At 39.2% G+C, this 27,868-nt stretch overlaps 1 protein-coding gene across 2 annotated transcripts; it reads right to left on the reverse strand.

The window, feature by feature from the left end:
• Positions 1-5,373: 5,373 nt before the first annotated feature.
• cables1 (Cdk5 and Abl enzyme substrate 1) lies at positions 5,374-27,594 on the reverse strand. 2 transcript variants are annotated; one of them, XM_007548605.2, is made up of 10 exons: positions 26,874-27,594; positions 16,929-17,000; positions 16,745-16,837; positions 14,672-14,749; positions 11,126-11,228; positions 9,986-10,142; positions 9,788-9,891; positions 8,409-8,515; positions 8,030-8,237; positions 5,374-6,914 (listed from the first exon to the last, which is right to left on the reverse strand). In XM_007548605.2, exons 1-10 carry the CDS (start codon positions 27,446-27,448, stop codon positions 6,774-6,776), a joined length of 1,638 nt encoding a protein of 545 aa, XP_007548667.1. In that variant the 5' UTR covers positions 27,449-27,594; the 3' UTR covers positions 5,374-6,773. The 2 variants fall into 2 exon arrangements, with proteins under 2 accessions (XP_007548667.1, XP_007548669.1); XM_007548607.2 differs by lacking the exon at positions 14,672-14,749.
• Between the last annotated feature and the right edge of the window lie 274 nt (positions 27,595-27,868).

The raw sequence follows: 27,868 nt of genomic DNA on the forward strand, positions 1-27,868 counted from the left end.
CTCCTCCCCCCATGGGAGCGGGACTGTCCTTTCAGTGTGACTGAGAGATTAAAATATTAATTTCCTCCGCAGGTCTGCGGCGCTGTCTACAGGAGAAAATGTGCAGGTTGCCAGAGTGCTATTATGTAAGAAGGGAGAGGCTCCCCACTCTCTCTTGACTCTGACCTGTTCCCTGTCTTCCATCAAGGCTCAGGCACACTGAACAGAGGAGGGTATTCTAGTTCAGTCAGGCATGAAAAACACTATGAGCAGAGGAGGAGAGAAACGCACAGCATGGGGAGTGCAGTCTTTGCCGACATGTGAGAAATGAAAGTATTAGGAAGTGACACGTTTGCTTAAACTTATGCAGTTGCATGGATACGAAGAGGATTTTTAAACAATAAGTAACAAAAATAAAATTCCAGAATTGAAGGCAACAGAGGTGTAGTATAGTGCAAAGAATAGCAGCTCAGTTTAATATGGGTTATTAAAGTCATCAGGGCTCACAGAAGACGATCTCCAAGCCTGTTTTGACGTACAAGTTCAGTTATTGTCGTGTTGGAGCAACCGCATTTTAACCAGCGGGGATAATCTGTCCAAATTGGTTTAGAAATTCAGGAAGACACCAGTAGCAATCGAAGTTTGCAGAGAAATGGGAGACACTGAAACATCAGTGTGAAGCTCGGACACAAACAGCAGCACTGTTGCATTGACTGTGTGTTAGAACCCACAGTCAATACCCACAGTCAGTCCATAACCCTTTATGGAGTTATGCCAACTCCATAATGGGTGTGCCTTTATGGAGTTGGCATGTTATGCATATGTGAGCTCTTAAGGTGCTCCGTCTTCCTCTCTATATATTCAATATTTGTATTTGAATGATCTTTGTCTGATCTTCTGAAACGTTTGTGTGACTAGAAAGCAAAATCAGGAGACAAATGCAGAACATAGCGCCCCCCAGAGGAAATGTACATAAAGTTCCTAAAGTCAGATCTCAAGGGATGAGGTTTGTTCTACCGCAATAATTCACTTTCAGTTCGTTTCCTCATAAACCTGAAAGTTAACAGAAGTCTGCTGATTAAAGGATCTGATTTCACAAACATGTTTTTTTATGCATGTTTTTTTTATTTTTCAAGATTTTAACAATATATAAAAAACTAAAATCAAAATCGAAAAGCTTTTTGTTAATTTGTCTGACTTTGACACCGTGTAAAGAAATGCCTTTGTGCCCAGCAGGTTATGGTTCCAGCAGTTCTGTTGGAGGTCTGTGTTAAAAAGCTGGGCCTTTCTAGGAGACCGACCAATTTAAGTTCGTTATACCGATAGTAGTGGTCAATTAACCAAACAGAATGATGTTAAGTTTGTTGATGGCTGCTAAAAGTATGTGGTTGACATCGAATGGCCCTTCATAGTAACCCTAACTAATAAGGTTTGACTAGATAAAACTAACATCTGCTCAAAGCACTGACCAAATATTAGTTTTATCACAACAATTACATCCCAGACACAATGAAAACAAGTAAACAAGATTTTATGATTTTATGGGATCCCCTCTCCCCCAGTTTTATATTTTACCCTCTAATACATTATAGAACATCTGCTCTAGGCTCACAAATAGGTTGGTTTTACTTCCACCTTCAAAGGAGGCAGACATATTTTTGTTATTTCAATCCAAGATCCATCAATAAATAAGTATTTGAAGTGTCTGCTTTGCGTCAGTGGTTTTCAGTTACACTGGGCTCAGTTGAACCTTGGTTTGGAACAGAAGGGATTAGGTAGCCGCATTTTGAGCGGATCAGATTTTCAGGTCCACCTGCAGTGCTTTACCCCCTGCTGAACTCAGACCAGCTTCAGAAAATCAATTCAGTTTCTGCATGATAGTGGTGGATTTTAACCAGAAATCAACTAATCAAATTTTTTTAATGAACAGCAGCTAAATAGACACAGCAGCAATGTTTACAAACTGTGCAAGAAAAAAAAACAAAAAACTCCTGAGTCACTGTATTGTGACAAGAACGGTTCAAAAATGCCATTTCAGCTGTGTGTTGTTAATTTAACATGAAGAGCGGTGGACTTCTCGCAACCCTGGAGCAAATATTTTCACAATGAGGGTCACTTATGTGTGAGCTGGACTCAGGAAGGCCTGTCAATAGCCCCCTTTATGAGACAGTGAGGGGGAATTAGGCCCTCAATAGAGTGGGACTAAGCCATGTATGGTGTTGGTCCACCATCGGGCCGGCTTGTTTGTTTTGAAGGCAGCACGGGACTGCGGTGTTTACGTTGGATGTGTGTGAGGCTGAGGACAGATCCCACCTGGTGAGAAACTGACCTCTCAGATTGCATCAGAACAACAGGTGCAATCATTTCCAGTAAAATCCAAACGAATATGTCTGATGAAACCAATTCATGACTAAAGTTTTTTCTAAATGGTAAAACACCCGCAACCTCTGAAGATCTATAAATAAAAATATGTAATTGGCTGGTTGACCATAAAGTAAGAAAAAAAAAAGTTATTTCTTTAAAAATATAAACAGCAAACTCATTTTGAGATCTGTTTGTTCACGTTCTTCCTGATCTCTCACCTGATCCCAGGGTTTTCTTTTGAAAATGAGTTCCAAGTGTCAAGCTGTTCACAGGAACACAGAAGCTTCTGAGAAAATATTTTAAAGCAAAATTCCAATTCTGTTTTTTTTTACCAGTTAAATTTTCTGATTTCATTTGTTTTTAATAAGAAAAATAATGAAAACTTATACTAAAATTAGTAGTCCTTGAAGACCGTTTTTTTTTTTTTTGCAATTTGTTACATCACAGCCACAAAGTTCAATGTACCGTATTTGAAAATTAGGTGATAGACCAATGCATAGTAGTGCATAAAGTTGAAAGAAAATAAGGCATGGCTTTCACTGAGCGTTTACCTTAAAGAACCACGTTATGGTTTACGCCCATAAAAGCAGCTTTGCACATCTTAAAATTTACACTATTTCTTCTTTGTAAATTAGATCAGTAAATTCACAGAAATGAGAGCTTATGTGTATTTAAGCTCTCTAAACCTGGCACAGATTAGTCTAGACTTTGACTTTGCCATTCTAACACGTGAGAACATTTTGATCTGGACCACTCCAGTGTACATCAGCCTATCTATTTAATCCTGTATTGAGCTCCATGCGTCTTCTCACCGAATCTGACCACCTTCTCTGTCGCTGCTGAAGAAAAGCATCTCATGTTTTACCTAAAGGATGGTGATTCAGGGTGATACGTGCTGTTTCAAATGCAGGTCACAAGATTTTCAATAAGTAGTAGGAGCTCATGTCAAAAAAAAAAGAAGAAATGCCACTGTCATGGGATTGATAAGCATTCATTCAGAGCCACATTGGAAGAGGTATGATTACGAAAGATGTGGGAAAAAATAACTTCAGTTTGGCAGACAGACGTTTAGGACCGGTTCACCCTGAAGTTAGGCAACATAGTAACTGTTGTAGCTGAAAACTGACCTCATCAGGAGCTGGTTTGACAGGATTACTTAGTCTCCTTGGGAAAAAGCATCCAGTCAGATGTTACACGGATGTGATAAACATGAATGAATGTGTCTATTTTAGAATATTTGAGACATATGATAAACTCCTTTAAATCTTCACGTCTCAAGGATTTAAATGAACAAAGTTCAGGTTGTGTGTCTCTGGCCTCTGGGTGTGAATGGCCCTGACTGGGTTCCTGGATGCAACTACGAGTAAAGATGTGGTTTTGCCTTCATAAGTTATCTTACATGTAGTTTTAGAAGAACAGTTAGTCCACATATGTTTTGTGTGTGTGTGTGTGTGTGTGTTCTAAAAAAATATTTTTGTTAGTTTTGATTTCTTTGTCGTTGGCTGCAGGAGATTTGTTAAGTTTTGTGGTCAAGTAATTTTCTCCAATGCTTTCTCTCCTGGTGAAATGCATTTTTCTTTTGTTTTCATTTCCAGGTAATGTTCTCTGTTTTTTTTTTTTACTTGTCCACTGCTATCTTTTCTCTCCCTGAATTTATGCAAAACCTTTTTCTTCCACCTTCAAAGAACCTCTAGACAGACGCATGTAAGTGAAGCTGAGCCCCTCTGCTGTCTTACCCACTGATTTCAGATAAAGTTATATAGTCTTTCAGGGTTTTTTTTTTTTGATTCACTAAATGGATTAGCACATTCTTGACTCCCTGACATTTAAACTCTTCACACTATTAAAAAAATCACTGAGGGTGGGAGAGCAGATGCTCCTGGATGTTGGAAGGAAAAGATTAAACTGCAAAGAAGGAATTGAGCATTTGCTGAAGCTTTATCTAAACTTTAAATGGGCTCACTTTTAACATTGAGCAGTTTCTTATGTCCAACACCTTCCAAGACTTTTTGAAAACCTGTCATTTCTCTGAACATCTAATGAGGGTTCATTCTATGAAGTAATATATAATTGTGAAGAGGAAGGCATATTATACATCCACGCTCTGTACCTGTATAGAGCAACACATAGAGATTTTTCCGCACGTGCACATTAAGATTAAAGGGCCATTTAGAATGACCAGCTAAGCTAACCTGTTTATTTTGGGACTATGGGAGGAAGTCAGAGTACCCAGGGAGAACCCACACATGTACAGAGACAACATGCAAACTGCATGCAGATTCATACAGTTCGAAATGATATACAACTTTCATTTTTCAAAACTTCCTTTTATTGTGGTTAAGAATACTTGCAAGTGTTTTGGTGTATGTCTCTGTAACCTGTACACATCTACAGACTGAAATAATTTCCTGTTCTTTGTTTGCAAAGGACATGGTGCATATAAGCATTATATACATCATGTTTATATAAATATGTAAGATAAACTTCCACCTTCATCCAGCAAAATTCATCTTAGCATGGCATCAAATTTACCTGCCTAATAATGATTAATCTTCAGCCCCAACTGAAGAGAGGCATTCTTGCAGCATGATGGTGCCGCTACTGTGCTTCACAGCTTGGGACCTTACGCTCAGGGAGATGCAAGTTTTCTGCCACACAAAATTTTGTAAGTAGACCAAAGTGTATATTGTATTTTTTCATATGGGGGACTAATGACGATAACTAGTGTGAATGCTGTTCCTCCACTTTTTTCGCAACTTATCCATATCTGCATACTTTGTGCTGTTTCAAGCATTCAGCTTTTCCCGTATTCCGATAATTCAGGACATTATGACTACAATCTTTCAGTATAGTTCATGAAACATCCAGCTTTTTGTGATCATCTTGGTCCATATTGAAATGAATGGAACATCCCATAATTTCTAAAATAGTTTGACGACCTGCCAGTGATGGTCAACTTGCTTCTGACAGCATTTCATCGTTTCATTTACATATAATTCTTGACAACCAAAAAAAAAAAAGAGAGTCTAGTTTGGATTGAACAAGCAAAGAATTTTTTTTTTATTTACAAACAAACAGGCTAAGCATGACACCCATGAGCCCTTACTCACAGAGTACTCTGAGTGCATCATACAACAATATCTTTGGGCTTGCAGACAGAAAGAAGCATTTTTATTTTACCTTAAACACAATCAATCTTTCTCTGATGAAAATCGCTTTTATGATCACTACACCTTAAAACACCATCTATCTGTATAGCAGCACCAAATAGCAGATTTTAGTTTACACTTCTAATGCAGTGACCTCTCTGGTAGTGCGCGAGACATTTTAAAGACTTATTAAAAACAGACCAGTAAAAGTAACTGTTACACAGCTGAAGTTGATTTAAAAAAAAAAAAAAAATCAATTAATTGCACGTTTTAAAGCAACACATTTAAGTTAAAGCAAATGTTTGATCTGACTTTTCCGCTCTCCCTCGTTTTAAACGGATTCCTCACAGAGGTCATCAGCGGGCTAAAAACAAATGGCTCTTTATGCCTGTAGGAACCCCGGTGTCTTGTTCAAGGACACTTCAGCAGAGAACATGTATTTGCATCGTAACGCTTCCCCCCCACCCTCGACGTCCGAGCGCACCACTGCCAGTCCCGTCTGCTGGTTAATGGCATTTTTATCACGCGTTAACAGCTCCCGCAACAAAGCACCGTAAACGTGCCAGCAATACACTCTAACATAGAGCACAGGAAATCTGACACTGATAAAAGCGTGTCTGGCCTCAGGGAGTCTGTAGCAAACAACATTTAAGTGGTAGAAAACGATCCGAACGGAAAGGAGGCCGCATCTTCTTTGCCCGTGTACAAATACTAAGAAATGTTCATGCAGGTTTCTCTGGCTAGAAAGTGTTGTGACAGGATCAAAGGTCCAATTAAATTACACACGTTTAGCTTATTGATCTTCTGGGTTAGTTCCCGAGATGGGTAAGAAAATCTCGTGGTATGCCAAAAAGTGCACTTTCATTACAAACACTTGCAAAAAGATGAGTCACTCCCGAGGAATAACAGTCCTGCTACAAACAGCAGCTTTAAAAAAAAAAAGGCTTTTGTTTGATATTTTAATGCAGCTGAAGAGGTAAGACAAGATTTATGAAGAAGCAAAACAATATAAAGAAATAAAAAATAAATGTTCTCCTAATCAACAAGAGGAAATTTACTTGAAGTAAAGCAGATGAGATACAAACCGGTAAGAAGTTCATGTAGTGATAGTAAATATCAAAAAATAAAAATGAGAGTCTTTTTGGCGAATCATAGTGAAATGAGAGAATAGAAGGGTTTCATCTGTAGTGGTCACAAGGAGGAGAAGGATGAATCCTAGAGGGTTGGGGGGCGGGCGGATCAGGAGAACCCAGCTGCTGTCCTCCTGATGGTTTACCAATGCTAAGAGGTCTGCAGCAGGCGTCTGTAGTGAGGCATGATCTCGTGTTCAGGCAGGTGCAGGTTGAACTCCAGTGCTACCAAGACGGGAAACTCGAACGCTATCAGCTCTCTGCGGTTCACCCGGAATCGCTCCTCCAGTTTCTGCAGAGAGAATTGACACGAGAGGACACTCAAGTTGTGGATCTCTGTAGCTCCTCCAGCGTCACCACGGCCTTTATGGCAGATTCTCTCATTATTGTTGTCTTTGCCTGTCTGTCGGTTTAGGTGGGAGGTTTGCGGCTGTGCTCGTTTCAATTTTATTATGGACCCGTCTACTGTCTTAGACTAAATCTTGTATTTTAATTCCAGAAAGCTGTTAATAACCATTTTGAATCAAAAATGCAACAGCATTGAAAGTTCAGACCCTGGATATGTATAACACATTCTATTAATAGTCTATCCAGTTTTCTTTTCAGTTAACTAGCAGGAAAAAAAAATCAAATGTATTGTAAAGATGTTATTTGTAAGAATTTTGAAAGCCATGAATTCATTCAACTCCACAATTATGTACTACTTTGTGATGGCGTGTAGCTTTGGTTTCTAATCAAAACCCCCAGGGGTTTGGTCCTGCAACTTTAAAGTGTGGCTGAATCCACCAAGTTTGCTCAGAGTCCTGCTGTTGACCTAATTATCGGATTCAGTTCTAGGACACCTGCCCTCGATGACTGAAGTTCGCCACCCGTCCTCCAGTTCATAAAATGGCTAAATGTGATAAAGATCAACGGGGACTTTCATATTAAAAAATGTCCACATGGGAAACTCATCCTTAAAACCTCTACTTTTAATTCTCCCTGTTTGTGCACTACTTAGCTAGATTGAAATCGCAAATGCACGTCTTGCAGCAAACTAGTCACTTCTGCTAAGCTGGAGAAGGTTCAGAAACACCTTGGCTGACATACATCCGTCAGTATTTTTCCTTAAAATTTATAAAACCAGATGATGTTTCCATTCCTTTTCTGCTTGAGCTCTATAAAAAAAATTCTTACACTTATTACCCCCTTTAGACTTATTTCACCAAATAAATCAAAGTGAGCAATTTGTGCTCTACCCTCAGCTGCATCTGCCCGTACATGTTAGCTCCTGCTTTAGCTTGCTTTCTCTCATTAACTAGCCTGCAGCTGGTGATGCAACTGAATGCACGAAGCAGCCACCTCAGTGGACTTTATGATTGCAACTGCAAACATTTGTTTTCTGGTCTTATGGACGAGAACACCTACGTCGATAAGAAGCTTGACCTCGTGCTTCTTAAGATCACCGCCGATCTTGGCTGCCAGGAGGACGCAGGCTCCAGCGCAGAGTTTGCGGTTTTGTTTGTTCAGCTTGCCTTGAAGAACGAGTTTTTCGAAGTAGACGAAAGCCATGGCCACAGTCGGCTCCTCGTACCCGCATTCATCCTGGGCCAGTTTTTTTATCTCTCTTTTCAAGCTGTGAAAAAGTTTAAGTTTGAAGGAGAGAAGGGTATAAAAAATGCCAATACTGACTAAGATAAACTAGAAGTAACACATCCGACGCTCATCATGCTAATTTAACTTCAAATGCAAACTGAAAGAAAAAAAAAAAAAAAAACTTAAATTCTTGACATTCTGGTTGTTTTACCTCCGTATCTTGCTTAGAGTGAGACGAATGTGGGGGAATTTCTCCTTGAAGGTCTCGTTCATGTCCTTCTTCAGGTCAAAGGGCTTGACGTATTCGATGACCGTGGTCTGGAAGGCCAAAGAAAAGAAACGGAGACGGTGTCACCCAGCGATCTTTGTGGATAACTCAACATGCTCACGTGTGAGTGTTGGATTTCAAGCACCGATGAAGAATCTCTGTGGACGCTGGCTTTATCCAGAACACTTAAAGGTCGATCTGGGACACTGATGTTTTAGTAATGTGAGAGAACCAATGAACAGTTGACTGTTTCTGTTTGTTGATAAGAACCTTGTTTTATTTCCAGGATTTTCTTAAATCTTGTCAATGAAACAACAGGCCACATCAGCTGCTGAATGTTTGATATAATGAACACTGCTGTGCAAAAGTATCAATATCTCCACTTTTTTTTTTTTTTTGTCACATTAGAGTCACAAACTTAAGATATTGGGAATTTTTGTTGTAGACAAACACAATTAAATGCAGAATTGTATAGTTAAAGGAAAATATGCATTTTTAATATTTTTTTTTTTACAAATAAGGATTTTGGGTTCCTATAAATTGTGTGAGAATCTTTAGCCTAATATTGAAAAACCAATAGAAATTCTTCAGCAACCATTTACTTCACACATAATTCAGTCCTCCTCCAATCTCCAAACCATGCTTTCCACTGTCTACCAAGCACCCCATGCTCTTGAAACAGAGAACGCTCTTGTTCCATTCCAGTAGTAAACACAATAGCCATTGTTGCTGGACGCTGGCTTTTGCTATCGAAGGAAGAGAAAGTGGCCTTGACTAACGTTATAATTATAATTAGTCCTTGTTGTTCGTTCAGCAAGTCAGAGAAAAAATAATGCAAAGCAGGAAAATATGCGGAGGGAGTTTAGTCCTGTAATCCCTTTTCCACAATAAAACATCCGCTCTTTTATGAGGAAAACAAAAAACAAAAACGGAGATGATCTGGTTTTTAAAGCTGCTAAACGATAGCAGAGATAAATTGTTCTATTTACTGCATTCCATTGGGTGGGAAACAGAATCACTGACCTTGATGATTAGAAATTGTCTGAAAATATTAAAAAAAAAAAAAGAAAAAAAGCTGATACTTTAAGTTGTTTTTTTAGGAATAAACTGCAGACAAATCTTTCCGGTGTTATTGTTCCTGGTGAAGACGGGGGATGCTGAGCACAAAAGGTCAAAAAATAACCGCAGTGGAATACTGAGGCTACGTGTCGAAGCGGAGACGAGCCTCTTCCTATTTGTTTTGAATGAAAACAGCCTTCCCAACCTGCTCGGAGGCTGTTGTTGCTGCTGCTGCTGCTTGTAGTGACGCAGCATCGTCTCACCATGTAAGAGGGAAAGATGAGTACTCTCTTGTGCTTTCCACAGGGCCACTGAGGGTCATCCAGCAGGTTGGGGTCATACTCGCGAAAGTCTCCGAAGTCGTTCCCTGCAGCGAGGACCAACAAACGAAAACCACGTGAGCTTAAAGCCGGAGTTTGCGTGTGAACGGCTTCCTTTAAAAAGTGCCTAAGTTCACTCGCCTGTGTCTAAGCTGCTCTGGTTGCTGTTGGCTCTGCCCAGGCTGAGGCTGCGGTGGCTCGCGTTCCGAGACTGAGAGAAGGACGAGGTGGAGTCAATGGTGTTCCTTCGACCGCCCAGAACGTTGGTGGAATACAGGAACTGGGTGTACGAAACGGTCTGCAAACAAAAGAGTGTTTATCTGAGTAAGAAAGTACCAAAAGGTTTCTGAGGTGGAATGTTAAACTCCAGACATCCCAGCCTATTTATATACCAGAGAAATTTGTTTTCAATGCTGTAGAAAAAAAAAAAAAAAAAAACGACATTGAATAGATAGGCACACCAGATCAAGCTCCCATGATGTTTTGGTCCCACAAAACGTCTTCAGACTAACAGTAGTGTGCTTGAAATGTCACGCATGTTAAAATCTTATTTTATGATTTGTACAGTAGATATTTATGATCTGATCCAGGGGATTTTTGAATGTGCATATCGCTTAAATGATATTCAAAATTATTTAAGCGATATTTTGCACAACATCGCTTTTTGATATACAGTCCATACATTTGATATTATGTACATTCATACGCATATGATGCAACATAATACAGTATCAAAAAGGTTTATTTACAGTTTGTCCTGAAATGCATTCATCCCATTTACACCCGGCTTTACATCAGTATGTCCGGGTAGCTAGGTCATTTATTTAAAATATCTACATGAAACATCCCTCAAGTGCATCCATACCATCTAAACTTTTTTACACTTTGTTCATTTACAACCACAAACTGAGATAACTTTTTATTTTTTTTAATTGCCAGACTACAAACAGTTGCTGCCCATAAGTCCATCCTTCAACAGCGGCTTTGTCTTGAAGGTCATGTTTGTGTCAGGTAGATTTTATTAGGCTGAATACAGATGCAAGCTACAGTGAACATTTCTTAAAAAACAAGAAAAAATACTTTGTGTTGGTCTATAACCCAGGATCTCACTAAAATTATTAAGGTTTATGGTTGTAAGGTGACAAAATGAAAAAAAACAAAAAAAAACAACAACATGTAGGGTGTATGAAAGCTTTTACACATTCTTCAAAATATTGCATACCTTCTAATCCAAGTCAAGAAGACAAGTTTGATCTTCGCAGATCTTTGCTGGTTTCTCACCTTTCCATCTGCTCCCAACTCCACTCCCTCCAGTCCAATCACCATTTCCTTGGCACTTACGCCTCCTGACGAGTGACGCTGACGCCCTTCCGCCCTTATGTCCCTAGTGAGGACAAGAGTTTTAAAACTCAAACCAAACAAATCGTGCTGCAGCTTCGTTCAACCCCCACGCTCCCTCCCTCCTGTTTTAGCCCTGCTCCGTCTCATCTTCCTTACACACTCAAGTTCTGCTTTACACATACAGACCCGGTATCGATCTGCGCTCATCGGCCGGCCTAGTTTCTGTTAACGGCTCGTGTTTTCAGGAGCTTCTCTGAGCACTCTTAAATAAATTGTGCCCTGGGGAGGCAGGATGGAGGAGAAAACTGAGCCAAACTCTGTCAGCTGCTGCCTCTCCCAAGCCTGAGACGCCATACTGATGCGGGAGTGTGTCCTAAAACAGATGGCTGCAGAGCCAAATGTGTGTCAGTGGGGCAACATGTGGGCAGGTTGAGACTATACACATGCTGAATAAGCTAAATATTTCTGTGAAAAGATTGCGCACAACACACAATACCCATACCGATGTTTGTAAATACTTGTTTTACGGCCACACGCCGATGGAACAGATTTTTTTTTTTTTGCTGGGCTTAAAATAATTAACTATTTATAGAAAAGCAACTGCAGTTTTTTCAATAAGTATATTTTTTGTTATTTCCAAGTAAGTTGTTCAATTACAAACTAATAATAAATAGCTTCTTAACTAGGCAATGAATCACTCTTACTTTTGGTATCCAAAGCAAACAAACAGCCCATGCCTACGGCCAAAATAATTTTTCGCTAATGTTAAGCACAAATGCACTTCGACAGCCAAAGAGACGTGCTAACACCGTCCTGTTTGTCTTCTGACCCCTTATCGTCCCTGGTTCAGTCTCGCTTTCTGTTTAACTCTGTATCCATATGCACACACATAAATCCTGTGTTTTGGCGACACACGGCATCTAATCAGTCGCAATAAAAACTGTGTTATCAGGCAGACAAGCAGGGCAAGGCACAATGTTGACACGTCGCAGGAAAGGAGATCCCAGTGCAGCATGGCAGCTTTAACCAAATAATAAAAAAAAGAATGTGGAAAAAGATGAATGGATACAAGCAAGAACAAGGACAAAGATGGAAAACAGAAAAAGTTTCCCCTTTGTTAACCTGAGAACGAACAATTAATGAGAAGGAAAAGTTATTCAGCAACATGCATGGATCTCAGGCTTTATGTAATCTGTTTGTTGGTGTTTCAGTTCTTATCATGTCGCAAAATCACAAGAAAGGTAATAAAAATCTCAAGCTATTAGATATCTCAATAAACACTTTACAATCTAAAGAAACTCTAACATATAGAGTAGTCACAACCCCCCCAATTACAGGAGATTTGAGCTTCTTCAACTTCACCTGTAAGAGCGTTTATTGCCAACATCTGTACAAGTTTAAGGCTTTTACATAGGATTACATTTCCACCACAGCCCACAACCAACATCATAGCCCAACGACCCAGAGCATGAAAACATGATTAAGAATATGTGGTTTCATAATCCCGTTAAACATAAATATTTGATTCCCCTCAGCTCAACTTAAAACTTGATCTTTATTTATTCGTCATTTTCTTATAAGAACAGATGGACTCTTGATCTAAGGAGTTCAGTTCAGTTCAGTTTTGTATGTTGTTCTGCCATCATTTTCCCCAAATGCAGACCGTTACAAGCAACCTATCTCATCTAAGCAGGGGCTTGTAAATTCTGCCAGTATGGGGTTGTGGCCAAGTCACTGACTTGGTGAAATGGTCTGGACTTCCTTAGATAGAAAGAAAACTTAAAAAAAAAACTACCTTTCATAGCATTAACATAAAAAATTAAGATCAAAACGTAATATATGATATACTAGCAGAAAGGCAATGCTAAAATTATATAGCAAAGTAGTCTTACGGCTGTAATTTTAGCTATAATTTAATTGACTGTTCATGTAAACAGTTGATTTTGAAATGGCTTTGTTGCTGTAAGAAGGAAAAGTTTAGAAGCTCTTTTTCAGCCAGCTGACCAACAGTGTGCAGCAAAGTGTTGGGGAGGGGCAGTTCATGTTACCATGCACATACAGCCAGAGACAGCTCTTGTTCTTCCAGCACTGTCTGTCTTTTGACCAGAAGAGCAGTAGATTTTTGTAACCAGAACTTTAGAACCCTGATGATGAAGTTTACCTGCAAAAGCCTACGTAACTATATTTAAAGACATGCTTTTAAGAGGCAATAATTTCAACTGTTTAATAGCTAAAAAAAATTTTTTTGACTCAGGCAGGGAGGAAGATACAAGCCCAGTTAGCATAAATATTTTTTCTAAGCTAGCAGAAATGATGTCAGTACAGCAGACTTTTCCAGCCGCTAAACTTAGCGCACAAATCATTGATTTCAATACGGCTTTTCTATGATACATAGATGCAAGCTCAAACGGAAAGGGTGAATGAAATAATCAAATTTATGGTAAGAACTTAATTACAAAATGTGAGGAGGACATGCTGATCTTCAGTAGAGCTCTTTTTGGAGTTCATTTTTACCGCAACATTGAAGGCAAATATTCAGAGAAGATGGGTTGGTGTTAAATCTCAATCAACATTTTCAACCGAGTTGTCTGATGCAGTTCTGTTCAGCACAAAACAAGCAGCAGACATCTAACTGAAAACTGCCAGTGTGCCTCAAAACGCAGCCAAATGTGCAAACTGACAGAGCACAGGGGGCTTATTAACCTTTGACCCTGCCACTGACTGGCTGGTTTAGGACATTCCACAAATACTCTGAGCCTGTTGTGCTCTGCGCTAAACCTCAGCATGGAGCTTTTCTTTTGGTGCATTGTATTCTCGGTTGTTTACCTGCCCTGTTTCCCTTTCCGCTTCCTCTAAACCGTGTCACCAGATAGGGGTCAGAACCAGTTTTGCAATACAACCGATCTCTATGCAAACCAGGTAGAACCCCTTTATATTGAATTCTAAAAACAGAAATGTGTTAACTAGAAATCAGCTCTTCTATACAGCGGAGATCTGTAAAATTGGTAGAGAAGAAACAAACAAACAAAAAAAAAGCATGGCTTAAAATGGAGCCAACTAATAATGCAGTATTATTGTTTCAGGCTTAAAAGGACTACATCTAAGAGGAGCTATTACCACAGGAATGGTAAACAGGATGGACAGCAAAGCCAGCTATGGACAAAAATAATGTGTGGGGGGGAGGAAGGATGAGTGCCCACAAGCCACCAGAGCAATTATGACAAAAAGCAACAGAGGCAACAAGCAGAAAAGCTATTGAGTCTATTAATACTTACACATGTATGCACACAATTAAGCCCTTAAAGCCATTTTTCAGCCCACTTTTTATTTACGACACCATCATGATAAAAAAAAAAATGCATTGGCCAAAATCAAGCTTTGAAGGGAGAGCGTGTCGACAAAGGAGAAGTATGGGGGAAAAAAAGGAAAGAGGGAGCACAGGGTGGGCGGAGTCATAAAAAGCACGGCATGCCGTCTGATACATACCCTGCTTGGCTACAATCTTGATAGGGCAGGACAGAAAATACACTATAGAAGGATCTTCTGCCACTGATAAGGACTATCCTATGAAAAAGAAAATGGTGAACAAGCTAATGAGCATCTATCTGGTGAAGATCCACAGGTTGAAGTTGGAGAGAGATGGCAGGTAAAACTTCAGAGTAAAGAGAAGATTGGAAACCTTCGTTGTGAAACTTTGGTATGTGACGTGTGCAAAAGCTTTGCATCACTACTAGTTCTCTATATTTCACATCTAATGAGAAATAATGCTTAATACTTTACTATTTTACAGTAATCAACAAATCTTCAGACCCAATAAGCCAGATGCAAAAAAAATGGTTTGTTGAAAACAAGTCCCCATACCTGACATAGTCAGAGAAATGCTATCATTAAGTTGCTTGAAACATAATTCAAGAACAAACGGTACATACAATGAAAAAGTTAGCTACTGCTGAGTGTATGCAATACAGAAAATGTCAAAGACATTTTAACTTAGATGTTTTATGGCTATCCCTGAAAATGCTAGAGACTCAAAAACAAAGATGATGCTATTTTGGAAAAAATAACACTATTCCTACCCCAACACTGGGCTTTTAACAGCATGATGTGCCATATTCTGGAATCTCTTCCAAAATATACTCTATACAATGGGTATCTTTAAGCGTTGCGATGAAGAATTTGATGCCTATTGGTTCTAGCGCGTCTCAATCCAATCCCTAGAAGTGAAACGGTGTTCAGATCGGGACATTTCTAAACGACCTGCACAGAGAGTCACTCAGTAAATTCATCTTTTTGTACCCGTCACTGGTGTTTGGTCTGCAGTGTTCTGCCAGTTCCCCCTGATAAAAGACTTGCTTCAAGTGCACTTTATAAATAATATTTTTCAAAGTTTATGACATAAACTTTTGGCCCTTTGGTGAAACAGAAACATTGGTAGCACTGCCAGCCAGTTATTAGGTTTGGGGATAATTCGTTTTCCACATTAGGCCAACCAGAATTGGACTCAAGTTATCTTCTTCTGATATTATAAGCTGAAACTTATAAGTGAGAAAAAAAAATTAAAAACAAAAACCTGTAAATGGGAGAAAATGCTTTTTAACTACATTGTATGCAAGTAATAAATGGTTTAAACAAACAGCATTTCCCTGAAAATTGTCATACATGAGGACTGTAACAAAAATAAATGAAAAAAAAGAGAAAACATCTTCAGAGAAGCAAAATTGTTGCTTAAAGACTTTATGTGGCAAGTCAGTAATTAGAAAGAAACATGATGCATTTTTCCAATGACTTATTATTCCCATTAAACGCTGACCAAAATGTTTAAAAACGTGAAATGCTTACTTGAAGAATTTCTTCTCATAGACATAAGGTCAGTCTATCAAATAAAATCCAGTCCGTAAACAACACCAGTACCAAGTTGCCAACTTCTTTGGCACATTAATTAACACTAAGCATAATTGGGCAAGAATGAGTTCATCTTAAAAAATACAATCAAAGTCACCGTCTTTTCTAACAAGCTGTGGACAAGATTGCTCCCTTCGTATAAGCCAAATGTTCAACAATGCTCTAAAGAAAAAAGAACATAAACTATTTGGATGAAAGACCAGCATTCAACCAGATCTCAAATCTTCTTGAGACTATCTGACCAGCAATAAAATACTGAAAGTCTCTGAAATAGTACGAGTCAGTACTTGTTTGAAGATCAGCAGAATTTGTTTGACGTGAAGGATTTCTGTGCTGCAAACATGCTTATGAGAACTGTGATACTAATATGTGATTCAGCATTCAGTAGTGAGACATATTGTGTGGTTTTAAAGAACACTCAAAAGTGACCAAGATTTAAAAAAAAAAAAAAAAAAAAGTTCATTGGATTACATAAATGAACAACCGGATGGAATTTCCAGTTTTGTTTGTTTAAGAGTCAGAGCACCATGCTGTGAATGGACCGGGCCTGTAATGCAAGAAAAAAAACCCCAGCTGCACTTCATTGACTGAGGCAGCCTGCCATCATTAAGTGAGAACTCTGCATTGACTGGAGGACGCCTCTGTTTGACTTCATACCTTCCATTGTGCATATCGTGTTGCCGCATGTTCTTTATGAAGTGGATCTTCTTGAAGCTCTTTGGTCGGGGTGAACCCGAAAGGGTTCGGCATCTAAAGCACAAAACAAACATAACAGTCGAACAGGAAAAAGGAAAAAGTGGAAGGCATTTCTCAAGTTAATGTGGGGGACTTTAGCTTGTACCTGCGTAATGGAGCATTTTCCTCAATGTCTTCTAGAGTTTCTAGTGAAGAGCGCTGAGAGATGAGTCTCCTCCTGTGAAAACAGGCAGAAATACCTTAAACTTAAGAGGATGTGAAGTAAATTCCCTCCCATCGTATTAACACAGAACAAATTTGATTTTGTGGAATAGCTCCAGCAAAATGACTACAAATATGACACAACTGACACGGCAAAGAAACTTAATTGAAGGACAAACAATGTCGAATGCACCATAAAATGTTTTAGAAGCTAAAGAAGCAGTAAGGAGCCAACTCATTAAGAAACAAAAAACATTCCCAAAACATCAGTTGTTGGCCAGAAGCAAACTTTTCAAGAAATCCTGGTTGAGCTAGAAATAATAATTTTATTTTTCAGTAGCTAGATTTTCAACTCACAATCTGGGACCCATCTCTGCCCCGGAACCAAAGACGAAAAACTGTCACAATCTTCAAATATCTGTTTATTTATTAAAGTTATGTTGTTAACATAACATTCACCAAATAATTACATATTATAAATCATGCATCTCAAACTCAGATATGAGTCTTTACATTTCTTTTCATTTTTCCAACAAAAACCAAAACATAGGGAAATTTCAAAACATACATTTAATAAATCAGAATTGCTCCAAAGAATTGAATTGAAAGATTAAAGCCAACTCTTCAAAAGAACAAAAGGAAATGAGCCGCTGAAATAATTAATTTTCTAATATAGTGAACATGATTGTACATAACACTTGGCACTAATAGATGCATATTGACATGTGAAGGTGGCTTCGTGTTCAACTAAAGCTCCACGATACAAAGAAAAGAAATGATTGTTTTAAAAACACAACGCAATATTAATTATGACTATCAAATGTTCTTCCTCCTTCTTGTTTTCCACAACATCACATTTTCTCCATCACTCTTTGTGAGCAGAAGCATTTTTGTTGACAGAATCTGAGGATCAAGTTTCAGCATCATGGAGCGACGAGCCTATTATTACCAAATGATCGTAAATATAAAATGACCGCAAAATGGATGTTTTGATAAAAGTTACATTTAGAGATATTGTGAAAATTAAACTAAAAGCAAAACAAAGCCAATATTCCTGAATTCATGGTCAGTTTCAGGTAGAGCTACACCAGGCTAGTTTGCTATGTTGGTAGACAGATATCTTTGTTAAAAAGTCATAGCTTAGAATGTGACTAAACGCTCTCACATAAAAAGGTAAGAGACAAATAATGACTGTTGATTAATACTAAGACTATCATGTCTGCCATCTGTTACATCAGCACTGTGTGCTTTTGTGGTCAGTGATCTCCTCAGTCTCATAAAGAGCACATAGTATTTCCCAGGATCAGAGCTGCTAAGAGGATAACGAGCTGGCTCCACGAGCCTTTTGTGTAACACATTTGGTCACAGATGGCCTTTATTTCACACTTTAGCTGCTTGACTAAATTCTGCTGCCGCAACACTTTCAGTATGTGATCAGCTGCCAATTTCAGAAAATAAAACCTACATGTGAAAGCTAAGTATCCCAAAGCAGTTCCAAAATTAGGTTATAATTGCACGATTAGCGTCACAAAAACAATGCTGTCTAACGATTTAGTCGGACTCAAAGGTTTTACAACCCCCCCACTCCCAAAATTTAAACGGTGAGAAGTTAACCCGTTAATGATCTAAAGAACTGAAATACTACATTTTTCTTCTGACTTCGGTTAGAACAACAGAACTGAAGAGACATCCACTGGGGCTCTGCTTATGCGTCATAATAGAAGAGGGCCTGGCCTGACCTCTGACCCAGGGTTGAAGGAGAATGATCATGTGATTTATGGCCAGTCTTTAATCATCCTCCTCTCACACACGGACAGGCAAAGTAATGATCCATGGCTGCAGCCTTCCTCACGGGGCATGCTTTCTTTCACTGAATCACTTTAATTATGGAATTGCCTAATCTTCCAAAAAGCCACTGGAGCCATTTTAAATGATCCTTAGCTTGGTATTTTGCAATGCATTTATAACTAAACAGTGACATTTTCTCAATTGCTACACAGTTTGTTGCTTTGGTATTTTAACTTTTATTTCTGGATTCCTGCAGCATCAGGATTAAGGACATGTGGGTTTGCTTAATCAATGTATGATTAAGCAAATGTTTCTTCTAAGAAAATGTTGCAATATCTGTTGCATGCACAAAAAGCTAATTTTGTTCCTGTTTGTCTAACTGGTTTGTTGCTCTCAGTATCACAGAGATAAGGAGAGATGAGAGATAGGTGAATTTCCCATTTAAAAGTTTACCGTCAAGCTAACATGACAATGGTTGGTTTTTAAACAATCATGTTGAATATCTGCAAAAGACCCTTGTAGATCGATTACAGGTTACAATATGCTTTATCAGCTTTGTTACTGGGTAACTTTTGACCAACTGAAGTAGACTTTAATACTACATTAAATCAGATTGGAACACCACATACGATTTAATCTGTCCGTATGTTTGCACTGTATGTATATAAATCTGATTTATTGTATATTTCTGTGTAATCAGAAATGAATTCACTCTGTTCCTCCAGTAAATTGCTTTGAAATTCAGTGTTTTATAGATAAACTTAATTGTAAAGCTAGTTGGTGTGGGAGTTACTTTAGTTGAAATGGTTATCTTGCTGAATTTTAAATATGCAGACTTTGCGCATGTGCGCATGTACACATGGCATATATTGTATTCATTTTAAAGTAATATTGGACAGGGGACTCTGCAAATGTCTCATCTTAGGTGACAAAAACTGATCTTGATAGGAAATGGTTGCAACAAATAGTCTCTTCTGTGAGACATTTTGTCCACTTCCAATTCAAATCTCTGTAAATAGAAAACTTTGAAAAGCTATTCTCTAGCAAGCCGACCGTGATGTTTCCTGTTTGCTTTGTCACAACTCCAGCTTTCATATTTGAACTCTGATCCAACCACTGTGGATGAACAGCTGGTGTTCTTGATGCAAAAGATGTTTTCTTGGCCAGCAGAAGTCCTGGAGACAAAAAACAACAGCATGGCCACTCATTCATTCTCAACACAAGGGTCTAAGAGCAAGGGTCAGAACAATCAGTGTCTAGCCCTTCAGTTAGACATTAACTGGTTTGAGTACGGCGCTTCAAAGATGGCTTGTAGCCTCCAGTCTCTTTTAAACAGTCCCTGTTATTGTTGCCCAAGGTAATTTTGTCCATGCATGACCTCAATTCATGCAGCATTACATCAGTTCTGCTATGAATGCAATGAAATTATCTTGTAATAAAATGTGCATAAGAGGGATTTCCAATCCTGCTCAGTGGTGAGCAGGAGGTGAGTGTAGAGTTATAAAACAACAGAGGGCTGGAAGTGGAGATTAGAAGGTTTCACACGTACGACCTGTTGGCAGCTTGCCACAGGACACAGTCTTCCATTTTGCAACAGAGTAAAAGTAAATGTTAAGGTCTGGATTTATTCACACATAGAAGGCCCTGCCCAGGGGGAAGAGGGGTTTGATTATCTGATGAGAGGACAAAAAAAAAAAAATCCAAGGGAGTTGAGCCTCTCTGATCCTCGAAAGGACCGGAACAAATGGAATACATGAGGCAACTTAAAAAAATAATTGGGCACAAAAGACGATAAGGAAAGTTCATTATAGCGTCTTATAACATCCACAACTGAAACTGTTAGTTTCTAATTGGCAAGCATAGCAAGTGAATATGGGGAGACAAAAAAAAAAAAAAAAAACGAATGCAGTGAAAGTGTGATGGATGGATGTACTCAAATAAAAAAAAAGCAAGACATGAATAATGGTTCTAGCTTTACTAGGACCATCATTTAAAAATAATGGAAGCAACATGTATTTGCTTTAAAATTGTCTTTTAGTGTTTTTAAATAGAGGACAATGTACATTAACAAACATAACATTTGGACTGAAAAAGGACTATTATGTGTCAACTGACATTTATTAATTTCATTTGAAAAGAATGTTATCAGATTTGTTTTTTTATTATTATTATTTTAACCACTAAATAAAAACCCTTCATCAAAGTAAAAATTTTAAAATGTTGATGGGAATTAAAAAAATAATAATAATAAAATCTTGATGTCTGGGAAAATTTGAAAAAATAGATACTTTTTGTGAGTAGGACCATTTATGACCAATATTTTGACACAGTTGGAGCCACGAAAGACATTTAGGCATTGATGTTTATGAAAACAACAAATCAGCGATTATCCATCTAAAAAAAGAAAACCGGCTCCAATTTTTACATGAAGTTCTGTAGAGAAGTGGAGGGGATTCCTTGGGTCTGAGGCATGTAGTTCAAATCACTTAAGAGTTTTATTTCAAATTCACACCATGTGAAAGGGGAACATTTTTCCTACATTTTGCTGAATAAATTATTGATGTGTTGTTGATGGTCTGGCGACAATAAGAACTTGCTTGCAAAATGTGTGGAATGTTGGAACTCAGCTAAACAGTAGAGTGGCAGGAAAAAGTCGCATGTGATGGGAAAATGAAACTGATTTTATAAAATAGCAAAATATGTTAAAAAATTAAATCGCTTAGTAATTGTTTTTGATCCGTTTAAAGTACAAATTGTGCTTCCGCATAAAGTTATGAAGAAGTAGTTAACTTTCAAAGTGAGCAGTGTCTCGGAATGATCTGAAATTTTTTTTTTATGAGAAAAAGTTTTTTAAGAATGTAAAAAAAAACGTATAAAGTTAAAGCATATATTTATTTAATAAGAGGAATATTGTAGAAGCTAAATGGTTAAAAAGCACAAACTATGAGAAATGAGTTAGTGATAAAGCAAAAATAAAACTACAATAATTCACACATTCAAAAAAAAAAAAAAGTTTATAGTTAAACACATGCTGGACCTTGTTACACTGTCTCATATTCAGCTCCTTGGGGACTTTCTGACCAAATGTTTCACAGCCCAGACATTGCAAGACACTCTGAAGGAAAATAAAGCCTTCTTATGTAACTCTGTGATTATGCCAACCATGACCTCACCACGCAACAATCGACCTCATAACCAAAGGTATGTGACCTAATCACACAAAACATGAGCGGACTATTATGTTGGCTCATACTCCCTCGTTTCCAGCCAGCTTGTTAAATCACTGAAAGTACAAGTTTCTGGATTACTGCTGTTTGGTGTGAACGAAATTAAAACAGGATGCGAGAAGCTTTTGTCTGACTGTGATGCAGGAGTAAAAGACAAATAGCGATAATTGTTCTACACCTCCAGCATACAGCACCAGATGGAAGAATGGGGTGCTATATTTAAAGCTCGGCTCACCAATTTATGATGAATATATACTGAAGAGTGTAAAGAACATAAAGTTAATCATCATATTTCCACATTAGATTCTGAGGGTTTGAAGAAGCCCCTGGCCTCTAGGTGAATCTATTCTGGAGACACATCTGAGCCTCTGCGACTTCCTGAATGGGAGCAGGACTCGAGGCCAAAATCTCTGAAGGGAGAGTGTGTCTCTAATTCCTCAAGGGAGGAAGCGGAGAGCAGAAAATACAGAGCCAGGCTGCTTCTCAGAAAGCATGGGCATCCTGCCTCTCCCAGCCAGGGACCTCTCGTCATGTTTCCACCAGCTGCCCAGGGAAAAACAAACCCGGCACTGTGTGGAGAGCGCTCGTCTGTTCACGCACCCGTAGAACGCGGTCGAACTCCCACAGCAGGTTACTCATTTCTTGGCATTAGAATTCCTTTTATGCGAATGTCCTTCAAAAGCAGGACACGGTCAAGAGTTTAGCAACTGCATACTGAATTTATTACTGGAGCAACTGAGGTTGTTGCGGGGTGAGAGTAGTAGGGTTGGCAAAATCCAGGTCTCCGTTAAGGATATCTTGTCTCGTAAAATTCTACTTGAATTTTTTATTTTATTTTATTTTTTTAAAGTAAGCATAAATGTAGTTTCAGCTTAAATAAAAGTTATTCTTCTGCAAGGTTTAGGGGTCATAATGGACACTGGGAAATGTTTTATAGGCTACATGGACAACTATCAATCCTGAGATTTCTGGTAAGGCATTTAGTTTTAATTTGTTTTCTTAATCTTTGTTTCAATAGACATTTAAAGTTAAAATTCATGAATACTGTAGTCCTCGTAAAAGCTTACTAGTTGCCTTTTACCAATCTATGGAAATATTACTGGCAATTTTGTCAAGGTGATTACACTTTGAAAAAATGATATGGTCACTTCAAAGTTCAAAGACAGATGCAACTGCAATAAGCGTATATTCTGTATTCTTTGAAGGAGATAAGAGCTTCAGTCTGGTTTACAATCCACTGTTGATCATTTCATAACACTCTGAAACTACTTAAATCTGCAGTATGTAATGTTTAGAAAATATATTTTAACATATTTGTTAAAACTGTCACTACTTTGTGATAGTACACCACGAGGCAAATGATCTGTGAAAAAAAAAAGCCGCATGCAGAAATGCACCGCTCCAGGTAAGAAACAACCAATCATGCCAGGAGGAAGGTCTTAGCGCCATCAATCATACTCATGTACATGCTGCTCCTCAATGTGCTAATGCGTGTGCGTGTGTGTGCTTTGTTGCCCTGTTTATTGTCTGGTGATCAGATGTATGTCAGAAGATAGGCAGCCCCCCTGCCAGGACAAGTGGGAATGGGAGGATGAATGGATGGAGACATTCAACAACCTTATTGAATTCACCTTTTTTCCATGACATTATGTGTGTCCTGTGTGTCTTAGTTATATCACTGGACATCTGATTACATTGACTCTGCAACACTAGCTGTCAGTGAAAACAGAAGCCTGTCTATGACGCACCAGGTGGACAACTATAAGATATAGGGCAAAGGTTTTAGAGGACCAATATTTAAATATATTTGTGTAGTTATTAGGGCAGTGGTGCAGTTGGTAGAGCTGTTGCCTTGCAGAAAGAAGGTTCTGGGTTCAATTCCCGGCCTCAGTCTTTCTGCATGGAGTTTGCATGTTCTTCCTGTGCATGTGTGGGTTTTCTCTGGGTACTCTGGTTTCCTCCTACAGTCCAAAAACATGACTGGCCTCTCCAAATTGCCCCTAGTGGTGTGTGTGTGCATGGTCGTGTGTCCTGTCTGTCTCTGTGTTCCCTTGCGACAGACTGGCGACCTGTCCAGGGTGTACCCCACCTCTTTCCCAGAACGTTAGTTGGAGATAGGCACCAGCACCCCTCCCGACCCCACTAAGGGACAAGGGAGAAAAGAAAATGGATGGATGGGTGTAGTTATTATTGTACTAGGGTTAAGTTAATAACTTAACTGTAAGCTTTTTTAGAATGTGCACAAATTTAACTTTCTCCCTGCATCTTCTCACATTATTATTTCACATGGTGTGAATTTATTTCTATATCATCATTCATCTTACTTGATTGCATATATTCATTATATAATAATGGAATATAAATGGGTTTAATTCCAGCTTCTTGCATTGATTTGTAAAAAATAGATTCATGCAGTGTGGTACTTTGGTGAGAATCTCAGCCCACATCAAAATCTGAAAGATTCACCTCCTCACCATTTGCTCAAACCACTAAAGATGCATAAAAGCAAAAATGATGGCAAAAAAAAAAAAAGCAGCGCTAGACTTTGGCAGCATCCATCCTCCACTGTTCTCTGCACAAAAATGATGAAAATGTAAAGACTGCAAGCTGAAAAACTGCTCTTATCCAAAGTCATCTTTTGACAGCGATTTATTTCATGAGCTTTTGTTTCCTCATTCGCAGCATTTTCTGAGTCAGAACAACTACAGAACGTTTAGGTATTTAGAGTTTTAAGCATATTTTCACCTCGGACTACAGCCTGATAGTTTGTGTAACTTCCACTCAGCCAAGAAAGGGAAATAACAGTTTACTGAGTGTTTCACCATGAACCAGAGCTTCCTGAAGAAGTGTGGCAGAGACACCAGAGGGTGGAGAGGATCTAGCCAGATGGGTGGGGTGGGGGTTTGACCAGAGGGGCTCTGAATGGAAAAAAACTGAGGAGAAAGGAGATGAAAGCAGGCTGAGAGTCATTAGAGGACTGACATCTGTCTTGCTTTTGTGGTCAGCCGAGACCCTCCCTCAATATGTCCTCGCCGCTCCAACACAAACATGAAGTAGACAAAAGGGGGCAAATAAGAGAGGCGCGTGAAACGGCTAGCCCCTGCTACACGTGGAGTCGGACAAGGGTGTAGAGTTACAGGATGTTTACGTCACACAGAGCAAAAAGCAAGTGTGTGCTAAGATGTAAAAGTCAGTTCCATGAAAAGAAAGAAAAGATGCACAGAAAGCAAAAGAGAACAAAATAAAACTGAAACCAGCTGATTCCCCGTGGAGCCAATGAAGTTTGGTGAGTCATGGCCATGACAGCACCTGCATGGAGTGCAGCTGAACTCTGGTCCTGCTGCGCTTTGTTGTGTCCAAGCCAAGTAGTGTGTTGACTGGAACTGAGTGCAACTTTTCGAAGCGGGTGACTGTACCAAATCTTCACGGAAACGGGTCAGAACGGTCGTTCATTCATGTGGAAAAGCAGGAAATGAAACAAGAATCGCTGAAAATTCCTTTGGTTTGTTACGGTTTCAAATGATCCGTCAGAAGACATTGTGATTCGGTTACAAAAGAGCCAACTTTAAATGTAAACTCATAAAATGAAACATTTATTTTTTCACTACTTATCTTAGCCCCAAAGGTACTTGATGTCTCTTTGTTATGAGTTTTCTGTGTTTTCAGTTTGTCAAAGAAGGCAGACATCAGGTTTGTGAATGAACAATACCTCATTAGAACGTGTCTGTTTATGAGCATGGAAGTTAGTATATAATGAAAATATTACTTAAGATTAATTAATAATAGATTATTAGAGAAATTGTATGCTTTGGTGTAGACGTAGAAATGACAGCTGATGTGACAACTGTCCAGATAGTAATCACAAACACCCACCACCTGAATATTAAACCACAAGAGGTTATTGCTAAAGAAGTTGAATGTCCCCAGAGTGCTTTATTCAAGAAATGGAAAGTTAAACGGAAGGACAAAGTGTGGCACAAAAAGTTCAAAAGCAACATGGATAATCACAACCTGGATGTGATTGTGGAGCAAAGCACATTCAACAGTTTGGGGAAGATTCATGAGGCTTGGACTGCAGCTGCAGTCAGTCCTTCAGTGACCTGTCATAATTTTTATATCTACTGTGTCACTTAAACGTTCGGTGTCTGTGTTTTTACCTTTTTTTTTTTCTCTAACACATGAAAATATTTGTTTTGATAAAAGTTTTGAAAATTTTGCAAACAAATTGTGTTTTTTACTATCAGGCAGACGTGATGGTGACATCATGGCAGACAGAGCGACTGTCTAACTGGGACCCCCTGAAAATAAAATTCTGCTATGGGCCCATGCAACCTTGGGAAAGCTTGTGCCTTTTTTAACACATGTGAGGATTACAGGTTGGAAACATCGTTTAAAATGATCAAGAAACTTTTCAGAGAAATATTATCAGACAGATTGCAGTGCATTTCGCAACACACCATAGAATGGTAAATTGTAATATTACATAAGATGACTTCAGTTGTCCAGCAAGAAGGAAATTTACAAAAAAAAAATAAATAAATAAGAAAAATGTGTTATAGAAAAACTTGCACGAGTGACCTGAACTGAACTGAGAGAAATGTAATGTCGAAAACATGCAACAGTGATGCTATGGTAGATGGTGATTTCAACTGGATCACTATGTTAAATTTGGACCCATGCAACCTTGAGCCACTCTTGGAAAACATGCAATGGGACAATGCATTCATGCAAAGACACTTAAGAAGTTAGAAACACCAGTTGAGATGTGAGAATGCAGAATATTAAGTATTAAGCTAACAAACAAAATTTTGCAGGCGTGTTGCAAGGAATGTCTCCACACACCACTCTGAAGAAAAGCCACTATTTACATTTACCTTGACCTCTGCTGCTCTATCTGTCCGCCCTCCAGGCTGAAGCTCGGGGAGAACTGCCTGGAATAGGCGGCAGGAATGATTCCCTGAGTGTACGTCTGCAGCCTCCCTCTGGTTGCCACTGGGACCGCGGAGAAAGGCGAGTTGAACGTGGAGGGCATAAAAGCGTCGCCCTCCGTGTCTGCAGCCGCCGGGGCAGCGGCGGAACCCGTCCCACAGCTGCCCCAGCTGGCGAGCCGAGCCTGGGTTGCTAAAGCGAGCGCCTGGGTGGCCGTGGTCGCTGCAGCGGCAGCCGCAGAGGCAGCTGCAGCCTCGGCGGTGCCAGCAGCGCCATGCGCCCCGAAGGGCTCCAGAGAAACCAGGCTCTGTCTAGTCCGTGCTTCCAGCGAGTTATCCTCCTGGTTCTGATCGTCTGCATCGTCTTGCACGGGTCGGCCGTCTAAAGAAATGTTGCTGAGAAAGGACAGCGCTGCTTGCCTCCTCCTTGGATCTATGCGTTTCCGTGTATGCTCAATGCTGGGGTGCTTTATCTGCTGAAGCGTGGCTGTGGATGTGTTGCTGCTCGTGGCAGCCGCCATGGTCCGCTCCCAGCGATCAGAGTGTCGATCTTACCTTGTGGACATGGATATTGTTCTGATCGTGTTTGTGTGGGTGAATGGAGGAGCCAGTCTTTTAAGTACATGCGTTTAACTGGGTGAAAACAGGGAGGTCACGTGTGTGCAGTATTGTGGCAGCACAGGGAAAATCTGGACCAATGAGCTTTGAGGAAGTCCAGGTTTTTTTTTCTTTCTTTCTTTTTTTTGTTACCTTTTCCTGACTGCTGAATCTTCTCTGTTCTCTGACAGAGCATACCAAAATTACATGAACTTTATCAGGATATTTCCAAGCATGGATAAGATAGATAGATTTTCCTTCCTCATTAACAATTTAAGTCCACTCGTTTAAACAGTAAATCTTAAACACAAAGGTGATCAAACTTTCTTTTTTTTTTTCCACTC

Source organism: Poecilia formosa, unplaced genomic scaffold, assembly GCF_000485575.1.
Source record: "Poecilia formosa unplaced genomic scaffold, Poecilia_formosa-5.1.2 Scaffold27, whole genome shotgun sequence".
Taxonomy (NCBI): Eukaryota; Metazoa; Chordata; class Actinopteri; order Cyprinodontiformes; family Poeciliidae; genus Poecilia; species Poecilia formosa.